This window comes from Chaetura pelagica, unplaced genomic scaffold (genome assembly GCF_000747805.2).
Source record: "Chaetura pelagica isolate M959 unplaced genomic scaffold, ChaPel_1.0 scaffold472, whole genome shotgun sequence".
In the NCBI taxonomy this organism is placed as follows: Eukaryota; Metazoa; Chordata; class Aves; order Apodiformes; family Apodidae; genus Chaetura; species Chaetura pelagica.
In genome coordinates, this window is record NW_009952566.1 from 740,694 (window position 1) to 758,417 (window position 17,724).

Sequence of the window (17,724 nt, forward strand, 5' to 3'; positions counted from 1 at the left end):
CAAATAGCTTAATTGAGTTTGAGGGGGGAAAAGGTCATTTAATTGGTCTATTGAAATGTTAACAGAAACAGATATGGCAAGGAATAGACTTTAATGGCTGCAGTGTGGCACTGATGTCTGCATTCACTTGCAAAATTGTTAATTAGGGCACTTTGGTAGTTCATTTGCTTTTGTATTGATGTGCTTAGTCCAACGAGAGAAATTGGGTTTGTATATGGTATTTACACGAGGCAGCAGAAGCTTACCATATAGTCAGAAATATGGAAAATGAAGTGTAAATCAGAATTGGTTTATGATTTGTGCCAGTGCCATTAGCATGCTCCCAGTTATGCAAGTAATTTTCTAGTGGCTAGTGTCTTTTTAGATGTGATTAAGTTGGATATATTAGGGTTGATTTTTTTAATCATTGTTGTAGTAGACTTGAATAATCCTATAATATGATTTTTTTAAAAATATGTTAGTGTACAAAGCTTTTTAAACTACTTTAAAACATGCTGTACTACGAAACAAGGAATTAGATATCTATGTTCCTTGAGCCCCTGGAAGAAGGTGTTATCTTTTTAAATGCATACCAAAAGAATATATTCAGTTGTAATTCCTGGCCCACAGTCATCAGTGCTAGTGAAATTACAAAACCAGTCCTTAGTATGTAGTTTAAGTCCATCTTACAAAACATAAACCTTTAAGGTACTGGCGTTCTGTCTGTGGGAATGGTGAAATTGCGCTGAGTGTCCACCAGCATTTTTTGAGGGTGGTAATTGCAGGGATTAATCTTGGTGCTGTTTCCTAATAGACTTGCTGGATGCAAAGCTTTATATTTGAATTGGCTGCGAGAAGGCTGCATTGTGTGCAGTTTATAATAATACATTATACCCTAGGTATTCCTTAGAAACAGAGGCAACAAGGAAAAAAAAAAAGTGAAAAACCAAGTAGCTACGAATCATAACTTTTACAACAAGGATCCTGTTGTCCTATAGCAACAGGAACAGATTAGGAGAGAAGATGACATTTTGCAGCAAATGAAGTCCTGCTCTCAACAGCTTCTAAATGAAAAGTGCTTTTTGTTCATTATAAATGTTGTTATTTCACGTCTGGGTGCTGTGTCTGCTTGTTGTTTCAGAGTTCAGGGCTTTGGTACACAGTTTTACTCATACGTGTTTGTGAAAGTGCTTAGGTGAAGATCACAAATATGTGCAGCAGAGCTATCTAGTTCTGCAAGTTTAATCCAAGTCCCAGAAAGTTTCATTGTGGCCCTATGCAAATGTATTTACATAGGAATGGGTCTAGGGTCCTTTAAAGAAGGCAACAAAGTTGGAAGACTGAGGCCAACAAATAAATGAAAGTTTCTCTAAATCCATTGGATAATAGAGGCAGTGTTAAGGCTAACCGCAGTGTTGAACTAAACAGAGGGATTACTCCTGGGTTTTGCATCAGTTGTTTTCTGCCGGGTGGCCTCACTTGTCAAAAAAAAAAAAAAAAGAAGAAGAAAAAAAAAAGTGTAACGGGTGAACATTCACATGGCACATTGAGAAAAGAAGTATGCTTAATTCCATCAAAGCTCAGAAATCAGTCATTAATTTATTCTAACCTCCAATTGTTGGTCATTTGTGAAACATCTGGCCTTTAAGTCATAGGAACCTAAACATAAGTACAATGTGAGTTCCTCTGAAGATGGGAGTGGGGTGTGGTGGGGGTGCTGTGTTTGCCTGTGTACGTGGGTGCACGTAGGTGTGGGTATTGCATAGGTTGCAAGTGCCACTTAATTTTGAAGACTTTGAAACATCAGAATGAATCCTTCAGTTAATTTTCTCTTGAAATTAAATTATTGTTTCATTTGCATCTTGGAAAAGTTCTGCCATTCAAAAGAGTCTCTTTCTTCATGGTGAGTTAACAGTTAGATATTTAGCAATCTTGCAGCTTGCTAGTCAGAAATAGTTTCTAATGAAGTTGAAATTTGAGATAGAAAATGTATAAAAGCTTTCAGGAAAGACATACCCTATTTTCCATATGGCTAAGTAATTGTTATGATATTTGTTTTAAAGCTGGACTTAGACACTCCTGACTGCCCTCTAATTTGATATGGCTGGTCCCGGCGATTCTTCTGGAGGAAACTTTCATAGTAGAACGCAGTGAAGGAGATAAATAATTTTGCAGCTATAAGCACATTGCAAAGTATAGAAAATAATTTGGTTGCCCTTACTGTTGGGTGGATAAGAGTCTTCAGATTATTTGCCTCTGCTAGGAGTTGGAACCTGAGTGAAAAGGAGCTGAGTGATGAAAAGCAGATTTGAAATAAAGGTGCCACCTCAGAGCTGGCAAAAATCTGCCTTTTGTTAAGCTTAAAATAACGCCTCTTATTTCATACTGCAGGCTGGGAGACTGGTTTTAGCTGGGGAGGGGAACATCTCCTGTGATTAAATTTAATGTGTTTCACATGGGCATAGAATGAAATTAGATTTTAAATTTGACCAAAAAAATGGAGATCAGTTAATTCACATGGCTTTGGGAGTATCTCGGAGATTTCAGTCTTCAGGCATTTTCCTGCTTGTACCTTTTTTCGTTTTAAAGACCAGGGGTCTCTCTTTGGCCTGACCATTTGCTTTTCTTCATCAAAATAGGCTGGCTGCTGCTCTAAGGCTGTTTTGACAAACATAATGATGCTATCCAAGGGCATGACAAAAAGACAGAATTTTGAAGGTTTTGTATAAGGCAGCTCTTTCTCTTAATATTTGTTTATCCTTTCCCCCTTGCTAAGTAAATAAATCTTTAATCCCCACTCCATTGTAAAATGTACTGTATCTGAATTTAGACCATTGTAACTCCTTTCAAGTCAGGTTTTATCCTTTCCTGCTAAAGGGATATCTGCGATTTTGGCAGCCTGACACACCTTATATGAAAAAATCCATTGAGTAAATTAGGGGTGACTTAACGTATTTGGATTTTTCCATTTGCTTCTACCTGCCATAGTGTGACTGGAGTTTAGCGACGTGAATTTGAAGCGCGTGGGAATCCGTGGGCACTCACGTGTTGCACGGTGCGTCTGTGCGTGTGCACGTCTGCATGACCCACCAACACAATATGTAAAAAGTCACGTTTCAACTTTGTTAAAGCCCTCGTTTCCAAAGCACTGATGTCCAAAGTACTGGTAGGATAGTGGAGATGGAGGGGGGGTGGGGGAAGGGAAGGAAATCTCTTTAAACAGCTTGTGAAATGTAATGTTTGAAACGGTTCTTTGAGAACGTGCAGATTATGGCATGTGTAGTGACTCTTTCCAGCTCTCTGGGAAATGAGCTGTTGACATTCTTTTGGGTCATCATCCAAGATAGGAGGGCAACCACAAGGATTTAGCAGATAAATTCATCCAAAAAGACCTTTATCCATTTCATTGCAACTTGGAAACGTTCATGTCGAATAGCAGCATTAATGTAGTCCTTTTAGCCCTTCAAAGTGAGCCTTATGCTTAAAAAAAAATACAATAAAATAAGAAAAATCAAATGAGCAGGGTAATAACTCCTCTAGGTTTTCTAAGAGGTAATTCATTATTTACATAATTCTGGAGCATAAACCCATCCTTCCTTCAAGAGCCTCTGAAGTAGAAGTGGGGATCTTATATGGTGAAAGAGTCTCTTTTGAATTCTAATCAACTGGATCTGTCTTAAATTCATTTACAGTTTATTGTAAACAGTGGATTTTTAATTTATTCTTATCTTGTGTTTTGAAGTAAACTAGCAACCTGTTCAAAAGGTTTTAATTTTAAAGAAGACTCAGTGTGTATTTTATTTAGGGGGTTTTGGTTTTGTTTTTTTTTTAACTTCATGAACCAGGTGTTGGGCAGGATGCTTTTTGACAGCCAGACGACGGTTACGCCTTAGCGTAGGTGATTATGAAATTAATAGGAAAAAACAAAAATTTTTTGACTTGAACTCAAATGATACTATATAGGCTGAATACGCAGGCAAGGTTCCCACAATGCACTGTGAAAACCTAGGCTAACAACCACCCCGCTGCGTTGAAAACCCCCAAAAAAGACAAAAGCACAATGAAGTAGAAAGCTTACCACCGGTAGCTTTCAAAACGACAAACTAGGCAAACTATACATCTCCACCACTCCAATTTTGTCAGAATGCTAATGAGCTTGCTCTGATCTTTACTCGGCTTCCCGTGTTTTCTACATCTTCAAGGACCACATGGCGCTAGCAAAATAAAGACAACTAAATGAGAATTTCGAATGCTTTTTGTGTTAGGACCTGGTGCCTTTCAGTTGACGCACTCGTTGAATATTCTCAACTTAAAAGCGTACAACAGGGGGCTGGGTATGAACTTTTTAGCAGGGGGAAATTTGTACAAAAGTAAATGAGTGTGATGAGGAAAATATGAGAAAAATTTCTGATTAATTTCCACTCTATAATATCAATGACACCTTCAGCCCCTCTCATACTCCTCTAACAAGAGATGCTGATAAAAGATGAATGATTCTGTGTTGTTCACAGTGAATGTTTAGTGGTTTTTTAATAGCGGCATTCTACATAAAAGGCACCAGGAAGTACTCTGCATTAGCAGTTGAGATCACTAGTTAATAGGATGATGTCTTTTAGCTTTTGTCACAAGATTATTAGAAAGGATGGGTTTCTGTTCTCATCCCAGCATACTTTGGAGTGCTTGTCGAGTACAAGTGCTAAAATACAGGTTTCTCGGTATTGTTTCGCATGCAAAGTAAAAGCCCTTTTAATGCAACACCTTTTACTTTTTTCTTTTCTTTTTTACCAGGTGATTTCTGTCATTGATCTCTTATCTGCCCCCTTTAGCTGTATTAATCACTTGGAGTGGTCTCCTTCTCAATGGGGGCTTGATGATGTATATGCATATAGATTCACTATAAAAAATAAATCCCTTATATGCTCTGGACCTTCACAAACCTGATTATCAAGCTGTATTTACCAGTCTGTATTATATCATCTTGAATGCTTCTTGCTGGAGCCATCCAGTCTGTAACACAAATTTGCACTGGGGAAAGGAAGGATAAGCTAGGAGGAGGCATTCTACTCCCTAAGCCAAGTTTTGGCTTTTAAAAATAATGGAATTCGCAATTCTCTTTGGAATTCTCAAAAGTAAATGCAGATTTGTATTCACCAGTATCAGGGCTTGGGGAGCAAAAATGATGACCGTTCAGTTTTGCCTGAGAGATTAACTACATTTAAAATTTTTTGTTGTCATCAGGCTTGCAAGCAGCCAGTGTAAAAATATTGGTGCATATACATAAGGAGAAAATCGTAGGGAAATCATTGTAGTCTCTTCGTATTTTCATGTCTTTCATATCTTATGTAAATAAGAAATAATTAATTAATAACACTGTCATTTTAATAGCAGTTTGCCAGCCTTGCTTTCCATATACACCGTTGTTTTGCTTAGCTCAGGATGATTAATCTCAGATGAACTGAACACTTGCCAGACCACGAGGTGGTAGAGAGTTGTCCAACCATATTGTGAAAGACAAAGATGCACATGCCGAAGCACAGCAAGAGAAGGGATGGTATAACAACAGCAGTTCTGGCAAGACAGAAAATTTAAAAGTATCCCTGAAAACAACATCTTTGTTACCTGTTTGCATGTAGCATAAAAAGCAAGGCAAAGTTTAAAAAAAAAATCTAGATAAGTGGGTGCTCCGTATGTGACACAGGTTTGTTTTTTTGCTGGGACCAGTGTGTGATCATTTCCCATTGGAAATACCAATCTATGTTGAACAGACGAAAAGTTCGGGTTTTTTACACAAGCATCAGTGATTTTTATTGTAACATGATAACAGTTCACAAAACTATGCATTGTTGCTATGCATATAGTTAGTGCTTTTTTTTGAAGCAAAGCAATATTATAAAGCACTTGATGAGGTGCTTCTCCCTCCAGTGTTCAGGAACGTTAACTTGCTGCCAGGGTTATGATAATGGCAGTTTTAACAACTACCAAAGCCCTGGGTGAAAGAAGTGCAATGATGTTATGATCAAGGTCTCATTTACAATATGGTGACTGTGCTTCTGTGTTGCATCCACAAGTAACTTGGCTGACCTGAAGCCTGCAGAGCTCTGTAGAAACGCCTGCTAGTGATGAATCCGTGCAGTGCAAAGCCATGCATTAAAACTGGTTAATGCAGATAAACTGTCACAACAGTAACCTGTTTTTCTGACATCAGTCTTCAGAGTCCAGATCTTTCATACACAAATTTCTGCACAAGTGTTGGTTTTGTCATTGCCAGAATCAGGTATTTTATGAGTGACTGAGAATTTATTGAGGCTTCTCAACCTTCTTCTGGTTTCCTTTGTGTCATGTGGCCTCCACAGTCTCTTACAGGCAAGCTCTTTCCTCTTCAATCTCCATCTCTTCCCATTAGCAGTTCCTGTGAAGAAATCTTGAATTGGTTTTGGTAAAGGAAGACCATCTGACCATACTTTTCCACATACCCAGCATTTCTACAGCTGGGCTCCCACCGAACAAACACAACATGCCAACAATGGAGTTCACAGTTCTGCCTCTAATTCACCACATCTCTTCAGTTTTAAATCTGTGCATTAGTAGGCAGAAGTTCCCAGGAGGAGACTTTTCCAAGACCAGACATGGGCAGCATGCGTGTTCAGCCTTCCCAAGCCAAATTCATTAAATCATTAAAGCAGCTCAGCAGCAATAATGACCACAGTATTTTTCCCTCATAGTAACACGGAATTGCCATTGTTTGGAAGGACTGAACAATAAGTCGGCCTCCTCTCCGTGCTTCCCTGGCTTGTAGCCTCATCTTTGCCTTAAAAGAACCTGTCAACAAAATGCTTGAAGCTAGCTTGAAGAAGAGAGCCTGAGCATAGGAGGCTACTCTGGGAGAGCTCTGGGCACTATGAATAGACTTGTGAGCCTTCCAAAAGTCTTGCAAGACCAAACAGACACTTGCTTCTTTTAACTGATTTCCATCTTTCTTTGTGGTATGGCAGTATAAATGCTCTTTCATGTGGTAGGCATAGTCTTTGGCTTTATGCCTGGAAGTTAGCTTTCACTACCATCAGTGCCTGCCTGTAAAGGAGTAGGCAAGGAGAAAGGCACTTCAGTCACCCCGGGGCTCCCGGCCCGCAATGCCACTGCAATCTGCAGAAAGCCCTGTTATTTTTTCTTGGTTTTCTCCTGTTTGCCACCAAAAACACCTTTTCTGTCAAAACTGGAAATTGTGGGGCCCCAGGATACCTCAACCTAGCTGAACTTGCCCAGTTAGCCCTGGGAAGCTTTGAAACCCAGAAGTACTAACTTGCCAACTCCCAGTAAGAGTAGGCGTCTTCATTAACACCAGTACAAGGTCACATTCAATGTCAGCCATCATCTCACTTTAGGCAGTTGCTTGGGTTAAATTCAGCCCTGTCCATTTAAAAAGTGATTTTATACTGTCCACCACCCCTTCCCAGCCTCAGTTCTGAGGGAAGTAAGGCAACATTGGCTAAAAATGTGATAATATGCTGCCTAGTAGAGCACAATTCCACTACTTTAATGTTAAGTGGCCTCTCACTTCAGGATCTTACCCAGCCATCACTTGCCAGGTAAACAGACAACTGGTCTATGGAGATGTTGTGAGCTATGTCTTTCATAACAAAGCATCCAACTCTACTTGTCAACCTGCAAGCATAATAGCTCATCTGCCAGAACATCATCCCCTTCTTGGTGAACTGCCAAGCGTGAACTACCGTTTCTCCCGTAGCTTCAAAGATCTGAGTGTATCAGCTAATGGTCCATGTTTCCTGTGCTGCAAGCAAAGGTCTGGTGTATACTTTTCCCAAGCCCGTACTTCTTCTTCTTTCTACATGAAAGAATTTAGGTACAAAAAGTAGCAGAGGGTGATAAAAGACTAACGCTGGTTCTTCTCAGTGCTAGGATCCCTGCAGGCACTGTCCTCAGGCAGAAAGCATCACTTTCTTTCAGGCTTCTCTCCTGATGTTTCAGCTGAATCTCATCTCTTGTTCTCTGAATTTTGGGCCACAAACTATGTGTTTTCTTGGTCTGGATTGATGGTCCCACATTTAAATTCTATTTGAAATCTTTGTCAAGGCCAGGAATTCTGTATCTGTTGATTTTCTGTTATTTTGCAGTAGCTGCTGTCTTGCCTCATCATGTAGGGATCTGAATTTTGGGCCACAAACTATGTGTTTTCTTGGTCTGGATTGATGGTCCCACATTTAAATTCTATTTGAAATCTTTGTCAAGGCCAGGAATTCTGTATCTGTTGATTTTCTGTTATTTTGCAGTAGCTGCTGTGTTGACTTATCATGTTGGGAAAATCAGCAAGGCTTCAGGCAGTTCGCCTTTGTGGAAGTTTCAGTTCTGGATAATTTTAGGTTGCCAAGACTGCAGGCCACAAATGTTTGCCTTCCTGTGAGTCAGTCCCACTCCAGGTAGAATAAATCCTTGCACGTGCTGAGATGTGGTCAGAACCCTGACCTTCTGTTTACACAGCTCTCAAAATTTTAAATAGCCTCTCTGATTTATTATGTTTCAGAAACTGAAGAAATTGAAAGTTTCCTGCTTGATATTAAGCTGATTTTGATGTGTGCTTGTGATAAAGGCATTCCCTTGGCAGGAGCTCCATTTTGTTAGGGTTACAGTACTTTTAGGAGCTGAAATACAGTCAGACAATGCACCGCAATGTAACTCTGCCTGGCAGATTCTTGGCAGTCGTTACCTACCTTTATGAGACTCCATTGTGTGGACATCAATGTCTCCTTCTCAACTGCAGTCAGACAGCAAGCTAGTGGCCATGAATTTGCCTTTCTAATGTACTGTAGGCATTTTCCCATCCAGTTCAGACTCTGGAAGCTGTGCTAGGGCTTCATCTGCTAGCTAATTTTTTTGCAGTGTCATCTAAATGATGGTGCTATCCTCTTTGTCTCTTGCTGGCTATTCTCATTCATCTTCAGTGATGTTTAATAACCAAGGAGAGGTCCTAGTTCAGTGAATGGGAGAAGTATTCTGGAAGAAAGCTGAGCATGGTAATCTGAAATGGAAGACATGAAGCTCAAGGTGGAACAGCTCATCTATTCATGCTGTGGGATGCCAACTGCAGGGTCTACATTGCATGTAGAGCAATGAAGAATTATTTTAACCAAATTTCTGTGCTTTTCCACCAAAGGGGGTCGCTGAGAGCAGAGGAGGGTGATTTTTCAAAAAATAGGTCACTTTTGGGGTGCCTCAGTTTTACTTAGTTAAAAACTGTGGATCACTGGTTATTTAAAAATCTTCACCGTAGCTTTCATTTGTGGTGGACACATTTTGTGGCGCGTCTCATGTTTTTTGAGAATATAGTCTCCTCTGCTTAAGGGTTTGTTAAATTCAGTAACTCACATTAAAAACAAGAGCTCACCTGTGCATAAGCTGTTCACAGTGAGTGAGATGAGAAGACTATTAAAATCAGTGGGAAGTCCACCGTTGACTTCAAAGGGTTCAAGACGTTCCATCAACCTTTGTTAGTGATGTGAAGTTGGTCAGCTGAAACACTTGGCAATGTTTCTCATCCCTTTGCATATTTCCTTTCTGTAAAGCTGTGATTGCCACAGTGGATCAGACCCATGGTGTGGTCCAGAACATTGTCCTGTAGAGGGACAGGTATGAGTTGAACCCAGGCAGGGACCAGAAACTCCACAGGGGCCAGTTGCAGGGTAACTTGGCCCCAAGGAACATTTATTTTAACCTCTAAAAATTAAAGGTTAGCTCATGTCCTAAAGCAGGAGGATCAAATTCCTACCTCCCATGTTTTTTTGTTTGTTTGTTTGAATATTTATTGCTACAGCTTTGCCTTTCCATATTCAACATTCAACCTGGTTTTAATTCTTGCTCGGCTCTTAGTTTCAACATTGCCTCGTGGCAACGAGTTCTACTGGTAAATGATGAGCCTTTGAGGAAAAATCATTCTTTTTTATCGGTTTTAAACACACCGCCTTCAATTTCAGTGAATTTCCCCAGGTTCTTATGAGACAAGATGAGACACATCCTAGAACAATTCTGTATTTGCTATTCATGTACTCCTTCAGGTAAACAAGCCAATCTGTCCGCTCGCTCCTAATAGAGAAACTCGTGAAAACTCGTCCCCACGATTGGGTGAATGTAACTTTTTTATGCAGCAGGCAAATAAATGAAGGCGGCGGGGTATGTTTTCAAAAGACCTTCCCATTGAATTTGTGGAATTTGTTGGCATTGGGATGGCTCTCGGTGGTCATCTAGCTTCTGTCAACTAACAAATAGCCCAGAAAGAGGAGCAGGGAGAAGTTGGCCCATTTTTGTCATTATTCGCCCCGCTCTAGTTCACATGCACTGGCATTCTCCTGCTGGCCTCTTCACCCAAGTGTGTTGAGTGAAAAAAGCTTCTTCTATTCTATTTTAAAACTGTGTGTAAACATCAGCAAATGGCTGAAGAATGGGCTCTGCCTTAAGTAGGTTGTTTTTCATGTAGTTCTGTTGAGGTAAATGGGGAGACATGGGGAGTTTTCTGTGTTTAACCATGACACCATGGCACACACACTATACGCAGTGCAAATAAAATTTAAAAACAATTACTGCTTAAGACAGCACACAAAGTCATTTCTGTAAACCTGTTATTTCTTGCCAGATTGAATGGACTGGTTTGGGATGCTGATAGAAACCCTTTATTATTAATCTTCCGCGGGTTGTAATTCATTTTTGCACAACAGCTAAATACATTCACTTTTAAGGATTTTAAAAAAAAATACTAATCTATTGGCTTATCTTGACAGTTTTACAACGGCATAAAGTGTAGAGGAGTTACTGTGTTCATCCATTTACTCTGTAAACTGATCTTGTCCCTGCACGTTGCTGCTTTTTCTTCCTTTTAAGTGGTATTCACAGTGTTTTGTAGCACTTTCTTCTGTTTCCTTAACAAGGTACAATTTTACTATGTTAATCCATATTGAGTTTATCTGATGACGAGCTGCCCAAACGGCTTAAAAATAATGGGTCTAATGGCACATACACATATTGATAACTGGACATAAGGGGAGGGTTTGGAAGTATTTTTTAGCAGGAAAGGAAAAAGAATAATTTTTTATTTTTTTTTTTTCAAATTGATTCAGAAGAGATTTGTCAAGATGCTTCTTATTTAAATATTTAACAAAAAATCATCTTACAGTGTAAACAAAAATCCATTTGTAAATCCTGAAGAATGTGAAGGGAGGGGTATTTTTCGAAGACTGCCTGGAAGCTGCGCAATGTTAAAATAAGCTAGTCTCTTTTATTGTTCTTAAAAATGGTACCATAAACATTCTTGCAATTCTTGAGCATTGTATATTAAATTTGGCTCAAGTTGGTTTTGAATAACAGTCAGGAAAATTATATTTGAATACGTTTGATGAACCACAGGAGAAATTAGGAAGGTCTGGGATTGGGTTTTTTTTACTGTACTTAAAATTCTGGCTGTCATTATTTTGCTTGTCATCAAAATTTGCCCCAAGACGAAATCACCAAACTTTATGCTACAGCCTTTTTTGAGTCCTGTGCAGGAGCTGTTCCAGCGCAGAATCACAACTCAGAAGTCAGTAGGAGTTTCTCGTATCTGAGGGTAGAATTCAGTGTCTTGTGCTATTCCAGGCTTGGTGTTGGGCTCGTTCCTAATCACTGAGGAGGGTTCTAGTAGATGTCAAGTGAAGAGAAGAATAGAGCACGCATCCTTCACCACTCAAGCCAGACAATGAAATTAGAAAATGGCACTGAGAGTTGCTGTGAGAGAATTCCCCTGGATTCCTAGCAGAAGAATAAAACAAGAATGGATTGATTAAACAACAACAGCAACAAAAAGCAGAAAGGAAGAGGGGAAAAAGAAAATAAATTTGAGAAACCTTGCCAGAATCCTCCTCAGAACCTATCTAATAATACAGTCAGACATTAAAAGCTGTATTGTCTTTTCACATCAAGGCGCGTGTACTTACTGTTTCCTCCTAGTTTCTGGTTCTGCATTTTTCAAATCTCTTCCCGAGCGTTTTGCATGTGTATGATGTTTGCAGCACTACGTGCTCTTATTTGAAGACTGTTTTCAGAAGTCATTATTGAACTATAGGATAAAAAGGTATAAGCATAATTACGTGTTAAAGAGAATAAATATGTTCTGCTAGATAGTTAACCAGGTGAGGTTAAACAAGATAAGATGAATTCTGGTCTTTTGAGAAAACTGACAGTCTTCATTTTAAGCTACAATGTAAAGTGCTTTATCCTGAGATTAGGTATTGTGGCAGAAGCTAAAACTGCCTTTTTCCCCTAACCGTGCCAGAATACAACCTCCTTTTCTTTTTGCACTAACAAGACTGCTTTACCACCACAGCCCACTCTAAGTAATTAAATCAATCCTTTGTACTTACCGTATTCTCCTCTAGTGACGGTACTAGATCTGATTATATGCTTCATGCATATTCAAAGTACGGCACTGACAGCTCTTTAATGAGCTCTTACTTAATCAGTACGAACAATGTTCATCTTGTTCTTTTTTTCCTCATACATTAGAGCTAGGAACAGTTGGGGAAAAAATGAAACATCCAGCATTCATTTGAAAAATATATTGTACTTTGAAAAGTGTCTAAGCTGGGGAAGTTGCATTCTGCCCTTTAAAAGTCTGATGGACAAATTGGATTACTAGTATTGGATTAAATAACAAATGGTTAGAGGAGAAATGAGAAAAGCTCGCTGTGATCACAGGCTTTAATATTTTTTGTTACTTATAAAGCTGAAGGGGTCTTTAACCAGTTATTAAAGTCAGGATTAATTTGTAATGGTCCAACTTACTAGCTTTAAAAGGGTTTTGTTGTTGTTGTTGTTGTTTTTTATCGAAAACAATAGTGTAATGCAAGTATTATGGAAAACAAATTTTAGTTTAAGATCTGTGAGCTATTTATAGATTTTCATCATCTTGTAGTGGCTCAGATAAGGGGTTTGCATGCATGGGATCGATTTGTTCTCAAACATGTTTTTCACTTCATTTAAATAATCTGTACAGTTGTTTTTTTCTCTGAGAACAACACATATTTTCCAATTTTAATTTTCAAGCGTTTGTGGCAAGTCAATTAAATACTTGTTTTACAGTTTGAAAGTGGAAACAAAAACGACCCCAGCAGCAGCAGGGTTTTACAGAGTGAAACTGTTGAGAAAAGGCTTTTTCTGTTGGTTTTTTTTATTTAGAAATTCTAAATGTGAGTTCAGCTTGCAATTTTGCTGCAGTAACAACACTCATTTTTTCTTTGTTGAAAGTGTTTTGTGTGCATCCTTCCACCAAGGGGGAAAAAAAAAAAAGAAAAAAGAAAGAAAAGAAAAAAAAAAAAAAAAGAGAAGTAATGTGCTAATGGCACTGTATTTGCTGAAAAGAGTTATTTAAATATTTTATATATGGCAGTTCATCTTTATTTTGCTGGCATGGGAAGAATCTGTTTCAGCTCCGTGCGCAAGAATTTAAAAGCTGACAGTCAACAAATAAAATATCAGCATCGACTGCTATTAATATTGCACACATGTGTCATTTCACTGATCAAAAAGGCCTTCACCAGGGTACAATTGGCCTTTTTCCAAATTGCAAGCTTTTTCTCAGCTTTTTTTCTTTTTTATTCTTTCTTCTTTTGTTGCTGCCCGGGGATTTGTGCCTATCGCAGCCGATATCACATGACCCGTGTCAGGGCATCACATGGGTCCGAAGCGAATACAAAAACAGATTAAAAATTCTGTAAAAACAATCAAGACTTTGTTAACTCACTTTTAAAGCAGCCTGTTTTATGGATATTGTGTGTGATTTGGTGTCAGTGTGGAAATATTAAAAACGGGCACCTGTTCACATCTGACTCGACAGCTCCAAGCTTTGCATAGATCTTTTCTCATTATGTGTTGCAACTAACTTTGTTTAGGAGGAATGCATTAATAGAAATAAGTTTATATCTTAGGTTTCTGTTCTTGCCCTGAGATTGCATGGCATGAAATTCAAGTTCAGATCCACTGTTGGGTCAAACTCCTTTGAAATATTTCTGTCGCCTGTTTCTTTTTCAAGGCTTGCAAAATGACATGCAGCAAGAGCTTGGATTTGTAACAGCATCTTTTAGCCACTGGTCCCAGGCCACCCCAAAATTAACAAATTCAGGGTAATAAATTGATTAAAATGTTTCTATAGCCACGTATGTCTGGTTGTGAGAACTTATTTTTCACTAGCAGTGTGATGATCTCGTGTGCCACAGAATAAATGGGGAGAGACCCATCTATCCCTTTTTTCTTGTCCTCTCCTCCAAATAAATTCCAGCTACTTGGTGCATTTCAATGAAAACTTTCTAATATTGATTATCATGTACTTCTAAAAGCAGACCCTGTTAGGTGGACCAATACAGGCATGTCTTTGATCTGTAACTTAATAGCAAGGTTTTAATCATCTTTGGAGGATTGCTGAACTGCTGAATATTATTGTAAATGCCATGGTGTAGCATTTTCTGCAAGAAAACAGAAGTGCAAGTCTAGGGGGAAGGCATTTTCATGTGACAAATTTCTTCCTTCATCATTCCATCATCCAGGAGCTGGACCTTGCTGCTCCTACTTGGAAAAGAGTTTCAGGGTCATTCCTACTTTAAGATGCTCTGTGCTTCCCATCTTGCTGCTATCAGATCATGTACCCTAAAAGCACCCTCCAGGAACAGTTTCATCAAATGTGAGCTTCCCGGGGTGATAAGTGGATTTGAGGGGATGTCTTGCATCAGAAAGAAGAGCAAGCCAAATGGAGTGACTTTTTCATACAGTGGGGCTCCACCAGCTTCACCCCAGGCTAACCCACTTCATCTTTTTTTCTTTCCCTTGTGTGGATGCACCAAACCCACAGGCCACAGTGAGGGGACATCAGTTTGGAGAAGGCCAGTGACCTCCCCTTGCATGCAACAGGGTCATAGCAGGGTGAGGAGGTGGTTCTCCGTGCGGATCTGGGCTTGCACACTACCGTGGCGTTGGGGTGTGAACACGCGTGTGGCGGGCACGTATGTGCAAGCATTTCAAACACTCCCATCCAGAAATTGAAAGCTTTTTTTTCAGATCAAACCAATATTTTTTCTGGTGTCTTTCCAGCTTCTGCTGCTGGAAATTGCTTCTCTGCAACCAGGGATCCTATGGTTTAAGTTAAAAAGATTGCTTGCCTGAGTGTACAGCACCTTGTGTCAGAGATTTCAAAACCTTTTACACTCATCAAAGAATTAAATTCAACACCTTTGCAAGATCAGTGTGGGTGATTATTCCCGTATTACACACAAGGCACTTAAACTCAAGAGATTTGCCCGCGGTCTCCTGGTGAAACAGTGTTGAAGCTGGGAGAAGCACTCAGAAGTCCCAGTTCATGCTCCTTTGCCACTATGCCAAGCTTCTTCTCAGATTAATTTTAACAGCAAAAGCGTGTGAGTTTCATAATTCAATGAGAACCATATAGTCTTTGCTCCTCTGCTCAACTTGAGAGATAAGAATCAGTAGGTCAGTACAGAGGTGTGTTCTCCATGGAGGAGTTTGATGAGGTTTCTCCTACTCCCCCAGCTCAGAGAAAGTGAAATTTGGCTGAGTGACCCTGCTACATGGCAAGGACAGTCAGGAGCCTTCTGGGCTCTTGTCTCCCGAGCCACCGCATGGCCCCGTGGTGCAGGGGTGGTAACATAGAGTCTTACAGAGTCCAGTGGAGCGTAGCACTGCCTGCAGGTAGGTTGTGGAGGGTCCTGATGCTGCTGGGAGGCAGTGGTGGACATGGGCTGGGGAAAGGGGTGCTAGTCCATGCACACAGACATGAGGGTTCTTAGGCACCTGGACCCCCAAAATTATGCAGATTTGTGCAGGTGCTCCCTTTGATTGTGGGTTGAGGAGAGCAGAAGCTCTTTCCAGCTCGTCATCTGGAAGGGTGGCCCTAAGTGCAAACTGCATAGGTACCTGTGCCTTGGTCCAGGGTTCAGGATTGCCGTCTCCTCTGCAGCTACTTTGATCCCTACCACATCATCCTGACTGCACTGGGTTTTCTTGGGTGGAGTGGATCCTGCCCACAAGGATTGTTTTTGTGTTTGGAGGCCTGTGATGACCACACATCTTTTAGTAGCAAGGTGGTTTTGTGTTTTTTTTTCATTGCGAAAATCACAACAATATTGTTCTCTCGGAAGAATTTAAAAGATGTAGTACTTTTAAAAAGGTGTTTATTTAGGTCAGGGTGTCAGCATGCTAGAGAACATTAAAAGGTATGCTGAAGAATGGCTGCTTCAAAGATTTATTTATGGAGCAAGCAGCATTGGACGGCAGGACTTACATGATATTTTTACCATTTAAGAGTATGCCTTGTATTGTTTAACGACACTAGAGACCTATACTCCAAAACCTGAAATGAAATATGTAGCTCAATTTGTGAAATGCCACATTAAGTAACACAAGTATTTTGGTTGCAGGAAGAAACACAGAAGAAGAAGAAGCTATGATGCAGGAATGGTTCATGCTAGTTAATAAGAAGAATGCCTTAATAAGACGAATGAACCAGCTTTCTCTTCTGTAAGTACATATGGATACATGTATTTACAAAAGGATTATTTACTGGACTACTTGCCTAGCAGATAGATGCAAAACTTTTTTGTTTTCTTCCTTTTAGACTTCAAAAATGTTCCCTCAGTAGTGAGTAGCAGGGGTGATTTTTGGAACACATCAAGAAACTTGTTTTTCTAATATTTCAGACTCAAAAATGATAAGCGTGTAATGACACAAGATTAGCCAGAGCTGTGGGGAAAAAAAAAAGGAAAGAAAGAAATATTAAACACAGGTACATTCTCAAAGGCCCAGCAGTAGAATAAAATTACATTTTAGAAAGGCACAAATAGATGTGGATTGTGCCTTGGATGTGGCAGGTGAAGACTATTCGGAGAGAGAGCAAAATTTGAGTCACTACCTGCTTCGTAGAAATCCTCAATCCCATCACTACTTCAGCAGCACTGGGCTGCTGAAAGGGTATTAGTGAATCAGTCACAGTGTGGTGGCACCACCCGTACTGCAGAGTAAGGACAAATAAACTTTTTTCTCTATCACCGGCAAGGAAGGGAGAAGACGCCGCTCGCCTTGAGAGGCGTTCTGCCCTCAGAGCTGCTTCTCCAGCTTCTCTTTCGGTTTGTTTATATTTCTTTCAGTAATGCCACCTAGTGTAGATGCCTGCATACTTCCCTGGGAAGAGCCTGTGCTCACGAATTTCCTGCCATGTCTGAACTTGACAGAAGATTCTACCTGCAAAAATATTAAGCTTTCTAATCCCGTGTCTAATTTTCATTATTCAATAGGGCAGAATGTATATAGGATAATACTTCCAGTGTCATATTATCTTGGTGAATAGGCTGATGCTGGAATTTGTTCATTAGATCCAGGGGAATGTTTTATACTTAGGACATTCCACAACAGCCGTTCCAAGGATGAATATGAAATAATTATGTCCTGTAGCACAATAGAGTTAAACTGATGGAATTAAAGCCGACGTTACAGAAAATGAAAAGGCCCTGTTCCTGAATATACCACCTGAGCAAGGTTTTAAGTTTGTGTATCATTTGTTTGGAGTAGCTTAAAGTTAAAGAGAAAAGTCAGTCGCGAGTCCCAAAATCAATGTAAGTTAAAGGTTCTTTTAAGTGTTTAATGATTTAGTAATTAACATATTGATGAACTTTTGCAACTTGCCTAGGGAAAAGGAACATGAGT

General features: G+C 39.7%; 1 protein-coding gene across 1 annotated transcript in view; it reads left to right on the forward strand.

Moving 5' to 3' along the window:
• The window catches only part of EHBP1 (EH domain binding protein 1), a 225,738-nt gene that overhangs the window by 201,362 nt on the left and 6,652 nt on the right, over positions 1 to 17,724 (forward strand). Inside the window, 3 exon segments of the mRNA XM_009993463.1 lie at positions 16,443 to 16,542; positions 17,708 to 17,722; position 17,724. The exon segment at position 17,724 is cut by the window's right edge and continues 49 nt beyond it. Coding sequence (XP_009991765.1) covers positions 16,443 to 16,542; positions 17,708 to 17,722; position 17,724 — 116 coding nt within the window.